Raw genomic sequence first — 14,208 nt, forward strand, 5'->3', positions numbered from 1 at the left:
CCAACAATTTCCGATATATGGACGCGCTAAAAATCATAATTTAGAAAAAATGACGAGAGCTAAGCCTTTAATATTAAATAATAATAATCGCTTGCTGTTACCATTTCATTGTGAAATATTTTTTTGTTTTTGTCGCTTCTCTCTGCGGATGAAAATAGTGGCTGAATGATCGTAAAAATATGGTACCACAAGAAATACCAAATGCGAGTCAAATTGGATGTGAAAGCCAAAATTATTTTTTATTTATTTATTTAATTGGTTTTGTGCAGTTTTATGATTCGGCTTTTTTTGCAAATTATTATTGCTTTAATCAGTTATATTTGGTAACTGGCGCACTAAAGACAACACACACAGAGAGACATTACAACCTACGCGCAATGTATATATGCATTTGTGTCGCATTGCAAATACCCAAAAGCGAAAGATCAAAAGACCGATTTCACATTTTGTACGCTTGAACAAACAGTAACAAAGGCAAAAAAAGTGCATCACTTTCCTAATTAATTGATCTTCAATTTAAATACGATCGGATCATTCGATTGGGATCACGCTGACACCGTTCATTTTCTGATCCGATAACATCTAGGCATTCGCATTTAATTTCAACTGCTTTCTACAACATGAATTTAAGCATACCCAAATATAAAAAACAACAACCGTTTAACTGATAAAGTTCACGCGCGACCGCATCGTTCATCATGAATATATAAAATTTAGAAATGATTTGGGGTTTGATTTTTGTCAATGAAGTATATTAAAGGTATTAAGTATTTTTTATCAGGTCATAAAATTTCGAATGCTAATCATGCTTATGGATAAATTATGAGATATATGAATCTCCAGGTGGAATATTCGATTATTATATGACAAATCTTGTTTTGACCATAAATTTTGTCCCGATTTTTTATTCCTCTCTCTCTCTCTCTCTCTCTATTTCTTTCATCGTTGTCATTCTTCCACTCGTTGATACATGGATTTTATGACCTTTTCTATTCAACAAAGCGCATGTTATCGAATGATTTTTGAATAAAATTTGAATATTTTAACAATCGGCGTTTCATTCACTTTGCCTAATTATTTAATTACATACATCGATGAATTACATACATTGACTTTTTAAAGAAGAGAGAGAGAGAGAGAGAGAGAGAGAGAGAGAGAGAGCGAGAGAGAGAGAGTAAGAATGGATTTTCATTCAAATGCGTCTCGTCTATTATATTAAAAGCCGTGCTTCGGGTGATAGAAGATGAATATCTGCAAATTGCTATGTGATTAAAAAATTAAGGTGTTTTCGAAGCAAACTGAATCGTGAAAAGGAGAAAACAAATTATCAAATCAACAGATCTATGCAACAGAGCTGTATATACCTGCAAGTTAATTTGTTGTTGCAACTGGTTTTATTTGTATACGCTGGAATCGTTTACGACCTACAAAAATTCTTATAAACAATATAAATATAAAACAATGAATACCATTATTTCCTGTTTATTATAATCCCGTTTCTGTTGGGTCTGTCGCGGATATTGCAATAAATCACTGAATTGTATGTTAAAGTATAAATTCAATTACGACACATTAAGCATTTGCAATTTAATACGAAAATAACAATGCAAAACGAAACGATGCTCACGAACATCGTGGTTTCACGCTTAAGCGAATCCAAAGCACAAACAAGAAGTAATTTATTGGCTTTGCGCGTCCAAATTGGATTGAATTGGAGAGTATCCACTCCCATCGAAATCGAAACACTTTACTCTAGGTCCATACCAAATTGAATATTGACTATAAAATCATTTGAGCTTTTTCATCTTCATCTTTCTCTCTTTCAATAAATGTGGATTGTGCATGGTGGCTTTACAATTGGGAACGAATGTTCACACATCTCTCTCGCATTCGCTGTAAACAAATATAATAATTTGGATTTTCTCACATCATTTAGCGGACGAAATTTAGTTGAAATTTGTGTTGTATTGGACACGCATTTTTGGTTTTGCCATATACACTTGCATTCAATGCCACAGATGAGGATCATGACGATCATCATTCTTTTTATAAAATATACAGTGAACACAAGAAAAAAAAAATCGTTTTTTCAATAAAAAAAAAATCAACTGAAAGCCCATAATGAGATTTTGTTTTCGTACGTTTTCATTGTTAAGGTGCGATAATGATTCGTTTTGTGGTGGAATTACGTGAACATCATTACAGTGCCACGGTTCATTTTATGTGTACAAAATGTTTCATTCGATTTGGCCAAAACTGAAAATGTGATTAACGCGTCGCCCCAAACAAATTATGCTCTGTACTCTGAACGCGACGATTCCATTTAATGTAATATCAATATGATTCAATTCAATTTCTGTATGATACATATTCAAGGTATACGGTTCATTTCCTAGTTGTCGAGCATGTACATTAGGGTGTTTCCCATATCTGTAAATAGAAAAATGGTATTTATTAATTCAAAGTAGGCAAAATTTTATGGTAGTTAATGGCATTTATACAACGAAGCGATTGATGGTAGCACTTCCCGAAGCGAAAAACAATTGTCACGTCTGAATATATAAATGCAATCGAATAATGAAAAATACTCACAGAAAAACAGAGCCTTGGTAGTACTTCCTCGAAATGCTGAGACACAACAGTCAGTCTCAGTTAGTGTAACAAAATTACAATATTAATTTTTAATTAATTTTCGAGTTAAAATAGTGATTGGTTATGCTTAAGGCTGTTGATTATTTTGAACTGCTTGTTGTCGACGTGGTCTCTGCAATGTTAGCGGGATATCCAGTCCAAACAGGTTACAATGTCCTATAAAAAAATACAAATGTCATTTAACACAGACATAACACATCTATAATATGCAAATGTCCATTTCTTATATACATACCTTTGATGAGAATGCATTTGGCGGCCACGATATCACGATCCCAAGTTGTCTGATGCACAATCATTGGTTGTTGCTTGTCATCGATTTCCGTCACACATTCATCATCGACTGCACACGGTTGTTGAGCGACCTCTCCATCGATTTCCGCTGCATTTTCATCATCAACTGCATGTGGTTGTTGATCGACTTTGACGTCAGCATATTCCAATACACCACTCACTGCGTTTACTTGCCATTTTTTTGGATACACGGCCACCTTAGACAGTAAACGATCAGCTATAATGTCGAAATCATGCTCAGTCATTTCACCTCGAGCCAGAAATACCGCCAAACTCTCTTCAATATAAACTTTGTTATACTTTAAACGCCGTTTGCTGAGCTGTGCCACGATTTTCGATGGTAAAAAGTTAGCCATGATTGAATTTGGCACCGGTGCACAATTTTCACAAACTTTGAAACGGTTGCTTTTGGTGTTTGGATCGAATCGTCCGCCACATTTTGCGCATGTCTGTGATGTAAAATACTCATCGACTTTGCGCACGACACAATTGCCACGTTTTCGAAAACCTTTCAAAAGTTTGCGTGTACCGGGACAGCGCACATGCTTCTTAATGCGTATTGGCGAATTTGGTGACATGTCGGCGTTGCCCAAATGAATCAAAGCTGCTTGATGATTAACCAAAGTGCCGCAAAGTTTATCTATAGTACTATTGGACTCAACATACTTGTCAAACTTCAAGCGCGCATATTTTGGTGTAGTGTACACGTCCATTCCTTTCTTGAGCATTTTTATCCGATGGCAAATGTAATCAGTCCAAAGTGTACCAAGCGGTGATGGCATTCGCTGGTACAGCTGTCGATTGTTTCGATCATTTTGCTCATCCAAAGTGAACTGCTTCGTCCAGCGCTTGGCCTTTTTGTCGCGTATTTTATATTTCGTGAGCCAATGGTACTTTTTACTAGATGTTTTCAAGTTGACCTGAAATTAAAATAAAAAAAAAAATCAATTGAAAATTTTGTTTGTTTGCTTCGTTCACGTAACATATAACTCTCAATTTTTTAACAATGCTAAAGAAAAAATAAATACTTACTTCTTTGCGAGTACTGATGGTTCTTCGGACAGTCGCATTCCATGTCTTCATACCCGGATCGATTCCCAGTTCATAAACAAACGTTCCATCCAAGTATCGCTTTCTCACAATGTCATCATCCAGCAACCGTTGAAGATGTTGTTTTGACAATTTATACAATACCGATACTGATTCACCGTTGCTAACAATAGTATAATGAAACTCTTTGTTTTTCTTCAATATTCGATTGATTTTGTCAAAATCGAATATTTGGTTCCAGAAGTGTTCTTTGTTTTCGCGAATGAATGTTTCGGTAACTTGTTTACCTTCGACTTTTGGAAGGAGTTTCTCTTCTGCCAACATTCTGTAGAAAACATCATTGCACATGAACACTGCCTTTCGCTGATAATCTGGCAATGGAACAACAGACAGATTTTTGATCTTCGGTATTGTGACGTTGTTGTCTTGCGCCCAATTGTGAAACTCATCTATTTCGCTTTGCATGACAAGCCACATTGCAGTTGCTTTGAACCAGTATTTGCCTTTTGAGAACTGCTTGATGTTGTCATAATTCGCTAGTCCACCAACCTCTTCCACAATTGCACGAACCATGTCAAGCAGCAACTTTCTTTTGTATCGTTTAAGAGGTGCATTCTGATGTGTGTCTCGAATGGCATCATAGCGTCGAATCGCCCAATCAATTGCATTGTCAACATCCTTTTTATCGAACCTCAAACCGGTTGACACTGCATTAAACTGCCAAGCTCTCATTTGCAAATAATTTCGCAGCCGCTTCTTTGCATGTGTCGTTTGATTCGTTTTCAATTGGCGCGTATAACTTTGGCATAACGATTTCATGATGTTGCCGAAATAATTGTTGTTTGGCCAGGCAAATTGATTGTCTCGGCTCAGTCCTTGCTCAACAAAATGACGAATGTGTGGTTCCATGTCCTCGTTTTCTTTGTTCTTTTGCAAAACTGCATAAAAGCAGCGCTCAATCACATCTTCGGCACGATTTTTTTCAACCAATTTTTGTTTTTGGTTAACATACATTCTATTCGTGAAAAAGTCCCATTGGCGATTGTTTTGCGCGGACTTCACTTTGTCAAGGAACAGCAATGACGCCAAAACGCTGATCTTTGTTGACATGACACTTTTCTTTTCGATCCAATGTATGACAACATCATGGTACTCCGGCCGAACAATTGTTGTGAGGCGCATTTTTATCGCTAATAAGCCATTGTCATTGAAGTTTTCGTCCTCGGCCTCCTCCTCTTGTTGCTTTTTTGTTTGATATTTATATCGTTTCTTTTTCGCCTGTGCAGCCGATGTTTCACCAGTTGTCGACATGTTGAACTGCAACGAAATAGAAAAAAAAAACACGCACAATTTACTATAAAAACACTGATAAAATCACACATATGTATTTTGCACTGTGCAATTTGTAAATGAATCAATAGAAAGCACATAAAACGGAGATAGAATTAACACTTGATCTTACCTGATTGATGGACACGACTGAAGTGATATTCAAAATCGAAAAAGAACTCTCTCGAACGCACATCACACTAACACAGTCCAAAGTTGTATCGAAATATTTGCAGTTTCAGCTTGAGAACGTTTTGTTGATATCAAAACAAAACAAAAGCGAACACAAGTTTCACTGAAAATATCTCTCTTGCAAGTTATCAATTGACAATGATCCGAATGTTGAATCTGTTGTATTCATAAAAAAACCATCAACAGAGTGAAATTAACTCCTTCGAAAGCATAAAACAAATACAAAATACGCCGACACATTCAAATTATATGTTTTAGCACTTTAACAATCGAATGCATAGAAATTATGCAAGGAATGCAAATTCAAATAAAAAAAAAACAATGATTCTTAAAAGTTTCACCACGTTTAAAATGTGACAGATCATTCGACTAACACACAACTCACACTGCATTCCGATGTAAAAAATATTCCTATACTGTAAACACACACATTTTTTGTTTATAAACCGTTTGAATAAGGAAATTGTGTGTGCTGAACTAATGAACGGACTCACAGTTTGTGTATGTGTAAACACTAACAAGCAAACGAAACGGCATGATTATTAGCCTGTCGCGATGGATATACTCAAATCTGTATGGACTGCTGTGTGTTAATGTGTTGTATGGACTGCTTGTGTGTTAATGTTGATTCAAATCATATACCGACTTCACTGGCCAAAAATTGCTTACACAGAGTTTTGTTGTACGATTGTGAAAATGCGTTTAACATAAATACTTTATTTTGTTTATTTATCGAATTCAAAGGAATCGCAACAATAAGTTATCAAAGCAATCGAATAGAGTCTATATATGTGCAAGCGACAAAGAAAAAAAACTTCAAACTTCATGCGTTTCATATTTCTTTTTCGCTTCGGGAAGTGCCATTGTCAATCGCTTTGTTATATGAATGCCATTAAATAATATAGAATTCTGTGTTCTTTGAATTCAAAAATAGCATTTTCTCATTTAGAAACATCGGAAACACCCTAATGTACATTCTCATCGTGAAACTAACCGTTGACCACAAATTGATTAAGATTTTTTTTATTAGTTTCGCCATTGTGTATATCATACACAATCAAAACTGTGATCCATTGCATCCAACCTTTTCATAGCAACGTCGTTCACTTCTTCTTTACAATTGTTGTAAACGTTGAACTTTGATTGTTGTTATTTTATTCTCTACAACCAATATCATATTTTTCGTCTATTTTGTATGACATGAAAAATCAAACACGATTCCATTTGCCGGGGCATTTAGTTAATTATGCGAAATATTTCAAGCGAAGACGAAGTTGATAGGCATACAGAATGCTGATATGTGAGAATGTGTTAGCCAATAAATTCTCATAAATTTGATGGATTTCACTCTTCACTATTACGAATGGATTATGGATTAGGTAATTTGCACATTTTAAATGCCCATAAACCACCATTTAATCTTTAAGTATCGCACGATAACTTAATGCTTCTAATTAAGAGAAAGGAGTTTGTCAGATGCCTTGCATCACGAGACCGTAGTTCCATGATCTTTATCGAACTTACGACAATGTGATCAAAGTGAATGGATAGAATCACATACGAGATAAATAAACGTTGTCTTCTTCCAATGTTGACGTCATTTTGCCACAATACTTACTATTGTATGCGAGGTGCCTTTTTCTGCTGAGTTTACGACATCTCAATTAATGGGTGGGTGCAATTTGTTTGAATGCGCACATTTGTCATAAAATCAACACCAACATCATTTTGCCAAATACATAAAGAACACAAACAAAGCAACGAACATTTAATTAAAAATGGTAGATACAGTTTTTTGTTTTCAGTCAATAGATTGAACGGAATTTTTACATTCAATTAACACACTCTCATTTACTGATTGCTTATAATGAATGTTTCGTTGTGCATTTCTTAGAATTGGCAAGAACAACAGCTGTAAGTGCAATTTGTTTTCACATAAATTGAATACAATTATATGAATGGGTAAGAATAATCATGACCTCCAAACATTCTTTAAAAAAATACCAATACAAGACGATGAATTAAAATAAATGAGATACTAACTCGCGTTTAAAATAAATCTGATACTTGAAAGATATTGAAAATAAAAGTGGTATGTATCAAATTTATTTTCAATTCTGGCTAGTATCTCATTTATTTTAACTCATTTGTGCATTATACCAAGTCTTCGAGAGTTTCATATAAGCCTTCCCATGTAGATGGTAAAAGATCGTGAAAAATGAAAAAAATAATTAAATTTTTTTTCTTCAATTCTCAAATACTTCTCAACTTTCTGTATCACCTGGTGAAATCAGAATGAAAAAAATCGCGTTCCTTATCATGCAAATCAAGATCTGGATTTTTTTCACTTTTGGAGTGCTCTATACCGAGTCTCCGAGAGTTTCATATAAACTTCCTATGTAACACCTATTGAATAGTGGCCGAATGCCAATCGTGATTTGGGTGATAAGGAATGCGATTTTTTTCATTCTGATTTCACCAGACGGTACAGAAAATTGAATAGTATTTGTAAATCGAAGAAAAAAAATTTAATTATTTTTTTTCATTTTTCACGATTTTTTACCATCTACATGGGAAGGCTTATGGAAGGCTTATATGAAACTCTCGGAGACTCGGTATAATGCACAAATGAGTATAAATCGTCATTATAGACAATTGTGATATCTTAATTCGAAAAATTAACATTTAACGAGAAAAAGACAGGGGCAGATCCGAGTATCACTTGCGTTGTATATTGACAATGTATTTGAACGCGACTCGATTTAAGAAGCGCCATCTCTTTCACGCCAGGTACTCATATATTTTTTTCTTGCAAATAAAATTGCAAAATTGTATAAATTGAATAAGTTTTGCAATAATAATAACGAAAATAATTAATAGAATTTATAAAAACTAAAAAATTGAAAAAAACACACAAATATTTTATATTATATGATATGTAGCTTTGCCTTGTAGACTTTGCCTTGTAAACCATGTAGAGATGGTTACGTGGAGAAAATATGTATTTGTCGAACATTGATATCTATCAAAAGAAATAAAGTAAACCAAACGAAGTGAAGCTATTCTGGTGAATCATATAATATAAAATATTTGTGTGTTTTTTCAATTTTTTTTATTTATTATAAATTCTATTAATTATTTTCGTTATTATTATTGCAAAACTTATTCAATTTATACAATTTTGCAAGAAAAAAATATTTGCAAGAAAAAATATATGAGAACCTGGCGTGAAAGAGATGGCGCTTCTTAAATCGAGTCGCGTTGAAAGCCGACTGTAAGTGATACTCGGGCAGATCAATACTAGAAGAGATAATTAAAAATAATTATGAACATTTTATAAAAACACAGTAAGGGGGAACTACTTTCCTATTAATTTTTGAAAAATATGATTGCGTCAAAATGATGCCACCCAAGCCTTGATTATACGTTTTCAACCAAACTTTCGAGATTTTCTGTGAATTATTAAAATCATTGCGATTGTTCTACAAAAATACTTGATCCTTCATGGAAAAAAGAACAAATCTAACAACAACACCGAAGATGAAGTAAATTAAAATGGCAAAAAAGCCAAAGTCACTTGAAAGAGTCACCAAAATATATGTCATATTAATTTTTTTATCTAAATGTATTTTTTTACGTTTCAAATGATCAAAAACTTCTTGAATGTAGCATTCAAGCATAAGGTAAATCCTGAATTTACGATAATATATTCCGTCGAATCGACGGCGTCGATTGGCGTAAAAATAAAAAGTGTTTATTAACGAATGAACCGAGAATATAGTAAAAAATCTCCATTTAATCAAAGTTAATGAAATTCATAAAATGTTTTTTAAGTTTGAAATGGTGTCTGAAGGTCCCGATATGGTTTACGATTTAGATTTGAAATCCGATTGGTTTTCACTTTAAAAGTGCAAATCTGAAAGATTCAATTAATATTTGTCAAGTTGATGAAATTAATTGGTCTCTGTGTGTGAAAAAACGCGTCCATTGGAGGCGATTTAAGGTGACAAAAATGGTGTACAATCTCAAAGAATGTCACGCATTGCGTCCAAAAAAGAAACAAGGCAAAATTGATTGAATAAACGTTTGTTTGTTTTTGTTCAGATGGAATCGAGAGCATAATCAGGCTGTGTGTTCGGTATGATTTCAAAAGGCACTGATATTTCTAGTGGGATAGCTATGCTGTGCCTAAATGCTAGATATGTGTGCATAACAAGCATGTATTGCATTTGCACTGCTTTGTGGCATACCGAACACACTGCTTGGACATAATAGATTTTTATCTTTATAATTTCTTGAATTGAAAAACAATCGTGTCGTCTTTCTTGGGCAAATTGAAAGAATTCAAAAAATAATCTATCTGATGATGATATTATTAAGTTTTTTGATACCGATTTATAATACTGGATTTGGAAAAAGAACAAACACCGATATTTTTGCCGGCCATTGGAGATTAATGATTGATTGACCAAACAAAGAGATGCGATGTTATGATTCATTGGAATGGTCGAGTGTTCAATACCGAATATATGGCTTGGCTTGAGAAATATTTAAACATAATTCAACAGAATTCAACGAAATTCAAGAAAATCATCGAGGAAAAATGTCCAAATCAAAAAATGGATACGATTGTGGCATTTAAAGACAAAATGGATCAAACATTCTTCCAACGCCAATTGCGAGCAGTTCAAAGCAAATACATACAGGGACGCTATGGAGTTCGGTTCGGTAAAGCTTCATTCCTTATGCACCCAACAATGCATATTGCTTTGCAATAAACATGGAATTGAAAGCTCATTGACTAATGGCATGGGCTCAATTGTCAAAAGTTCGGCAACAATAATGTTCGGCAACCGTTGCCAGAATTCAAGAAATGAAAGAAAGACGGTGGCAGCATGTGCATCTGTTTTTGAATTTGTAACGGTATGTCGTGAATTTCAATCGAAATGCTGACAAAAAAGACAAAATCAAATTGCAATTCTCTGTCATTCAGTATTCAGATCGTCCATTTCAAATAACATCACATTCAAATTGATCTGAAAAATCTGTTCTTTCACTTTAATCAGGTCTCCATTTCCTACTGAAGACACTATCCGAAAGAGGAAAATTGGATATTAAAGAATTAAAGCGAAAAAATAAGACATGGAAAATAGCGATGCTGAGTTTACACAACTATGGAGAGATTATTTCAATATCTATTGAATATATCGAGAAGAGAGTATGTTATTCAGCGCTTATGGCTGAGTAATGTCTGAATAAAAACATACTCTCCTCTCGATATTTTCAATAGATATAATCATGTGTGGTTGAGTTTTACAACTTGCATGAATGCTGTTGACAACGTTTGAAAAAAGGTGGTCAATGTATTAGAAATCACGCCCGAGTGTTCACGCAATATGTTCGCGTACGCAGCCAATAGATGAGATGATTTTCAATTCAATACCTCACAGCAATTATGCAAGTTATTATATTCGATTAGAAACGATCGCCACGAAATACGTTGTGTAGAATTGTCGGGAGTGAATGGAATGAAATGTGTTCAATTTGTTGCTATTATCAAACTACAAATTATCATGATATATTTCCACACCTCAGCGTTCATTCATTCATTAATTTATCCGTGTACTTCCTCGTTTCAAAAGTGGTATTGATTGGTGATTGCATCAACGCGAACGGAAATTCATTTCAAAATGTGAAAATTCTAATTCGCAACTTAATTTTATAACTCAATACAGTTCTCTCGCTCTTTCGTATGCGGTACACGGAACATTGGTGTTGGTAATATTAGCCGGGGACCGTTCGCAATCAGTTCAAAGGCGCGGCGGTGTCGAATGTGTTTTTCTTTGGCTAATTTAATACGCACATTATGTTGGATTTACCAGAGCTCTATAAACATGCTTCTAAGTGTACGCGCGCGCAATATTTTTATTAAATGATTAAACATTATCGTAATCAATAAAATATCATATGCAATTTATTTAATTTCTTGTTGCATTTTTCAAAAACAAATCTCTTTTTGTTCGATCGTGCATTGAGAACTGGCAAATGGATGGACGAATGGACAGGGGATCTTGCGCTGCAACGAGTACTATGTGGTGCTTTTCATGTTTTCATCTCTTCTTAATTTCCATTAAATTTTATCATATTAAATTAGTTTGTGCGCTTTTCCGTCGATCGACACGAATCACAATAACAATTACAACAACAGCAAAAATTGAAGGAGAGTACGCCTGATCATAATAGTGTTTCATTTCTTCATTATAGTATATCTGAGGCGGTTGTTCAGTCAAACAACAAAAAACAAAATCAATGGTTATATAGTCGCAATAATATTAGGAAGCTGGATATGAATCGGGGCCATTGCATTAAATGTGTGCATATACGGTGTTGACCTGATACAAAAACAACGCGGCTGCATCGAGCTGCACATTGTTGATGTTCGAACAACTCACAGAAAGCGGTGGACGTGTGTGTACCGAGTCAATTATCGTTTATTAAAAATAATAATTTGACTCGAATGAAGATTACGGATACATAATACACATAATCGACTTTGAACACCTTCAGACAAGTTATTATGGTTATAATATGATTTTATATATGAACATGGGAAAATGAAAATAAAAAAAAAATAAAAAACACAAAACAAGCAAAAACAAAATGCAACGCTACTGAAGCTATTTATAAAAATTCCTCTTTCTCTCTTTACCTCTCTTGCGCGCAAGTGGTACGCTGCACAAATGTGCGAAAGAAGCACGAGATATTCGTCGTCATCATTTAGATTCTCTTCAATTTATGCCTATAAAATTTAAATTAAAACCTCAAACAGTAAAGTAAGGCAAGCAAAACGATTTTTCCTACTTTTTGCAGCATTCGCCATCGCGTTGAAATAAAAACTACTCGTATTCAACTCACTAATTGGTTTATATTTTTGTATGAAGAAGCCGATGACCAGATCCGATAAATCCATTTAATAACTTTAAAATGATAATGAGTAAAAATGGCTTGATTTTAACGCTTTTTATTGATATTATTAGTTTTCATAGTCACAAAACGAACACAAATGATATTATACTAAAATTGATCAATTGCATTCTGAGTTTTTTTCTTTTCCCAACCAATTCACATCTGCAACATAGATCGTACGTGTGCTTGAATTACCTCGTAAATTACGAGTCGTAATCAATTTTGACCAAAAAAAAATTTGCTTGCTCGTGCAATAGGAGTAAAATGTGTGAAAAATAATAAATTTATCACAATTTTTTAATTATGAAATCGATTCACACCTGATATCCTTTTTTGTTGTTTTGAGCAACATCTGCAACACCGAACGTGAACACAATTTAAACTCGGGCGTAAGCACACGGCTTTTACTTGGGCCGAAGGCGTGATACGAAATATTTTTCATTTTCTTTCAACAACGCATTTCATCGATGAACGAATGTAATAATAAATCAAATTTTTAATTGGAACTAATGCAACGACAGTTGCGTCATCAAATTGATTCAGTATAAGATTAAAAATTAAAAACAATGTTCTCTGGCATTCCGTATATGAAATCGAAAACATCTATCACTGTTTCAATAATAGAACACAATTGTTTTTACGTCTGTTCGGACAGACTGTTCCTTCTGTCTCAACTTTTCAAAAAATTAGCTAGACTCAATAGTCCGTGGTTCCAAACAAAAAATTCTAATAACAAAATGTAACATTGTTGTAAATTATATATTCAGAAAAAATCTACTAAAGAAATGTTTTGGAAGAATTTCAATTCTATAGAAGTAACTAGAAATCCAAATTTTTAAATAAAATATCATTTGTGCTATTTTGCCGAAAGGCGAATGCATTGGTAAACACAAATGAATTTTCTTTCATTCATTCAGTCGTATAGTGTACGAAATTTACAAATAGAAATATCCTAGGGGGATTCCGCGCGTATTTATGTACCAAAATTTAACTTCATTCTTAAAATCTCATAAAAATTCAAATATCTCACCGTATCTGACAATATCCGTAAGTATTCACCGATACCCACCATGTAGGATACTTCAAATTTTGTCGAATATTTTGACATTTTTAGAATATGGGTGAATATGAGATAATAATGAATGGTGGTGAATTTTTGGCGCTGCAGACCTATTTATAATAGGTGAATTATTGGGACAGCTTCTAAGCTGTCATGGTAGTTGTTTGTTACATGTGTGTAAGTTTTTGCATTACAAAGCAAAATTGAAATGTGCCATTTGCAATGGAACGGTTCTGGCGTGAGTATCAAAACTTCTACGAATATAAAATTCCAAAAATTATTAAAGATATTTTGGCTGTCTGTGCAATCGATAGAGTGTCATTAAGTAATTTAAATGAACAAAGTATAAAAGAGATTGAACAAATAGTTAATCAGAACAAATCAATATATTTTTTAGTATATAGAAGCTGTCATAATAATTCACCACTTCTTCATTCCCTGTTCTTGTCAAGTTCAACATTGTCGGTATTGCAGTTCAGAAAATCTCAAAATATCTCCCAAAAAACGTAAAGTTGTGTTAACATCTCTTGAATTTGTTGAAATCCCCCGAATTTGTTCATATTTATTCATATTTAAGAGCGCGGAATCCCCCTAGGAAATATCTATACATATATACCATTTTTTCATTACATATATTCGAACCAGCTAATTTTTTTTTTGTAATT

At 33.8% G+C, this 14,208-nt stretch overlaps 1 protein-coding gene across 1 annotated transcript; it reads right to left on the reverse strand.

The window, feature by feature from the left end:
* Positions 1–2,719: 2,719 nt before the first annotated feature.
* On the reverse strand, positions 2,720–5,499 carry LOC116337233. The gene is made up of 4 exons (XM_031761630.1): positions 5,459–5,499; positions 3,979–5,313; positions 2,888–3,866; positions 2,720–2,808 (listed from the first exon to the last, which is right to left on the reverse strand). The coding sequence occupies exons 2-4, from the start codon at positions 5,305–5,307 to the stop codon at positions 2,720–2,722; spliced, it is 2,397 nt and encodes a 798-aa protein (XP_031617490.1). The 5' UTR covers positions 5,308–5,313; positions 5,459–5,499.
* Between the last annotated feature and the right edge of the window lie 8,709 nt (positions 5,500–14,208).

The sequence above is a fragment of the Contarinia nasturtii genome, unplaced genomic scaffold (genome assembly GCF_009176525.2).
Source record: "Contarinia nasturtii isolate CC-2019 unplaced genomic scaffold, AAFC_CNas_1.1 Cnas_scaffold_220, whole genome shotgun sequence".
NCBI lineage: Eukaryota > Metazoa > Arthropoda > Insecta > Diptera > Cecidomyiidae > Contarinia > Contarinia nasturtii.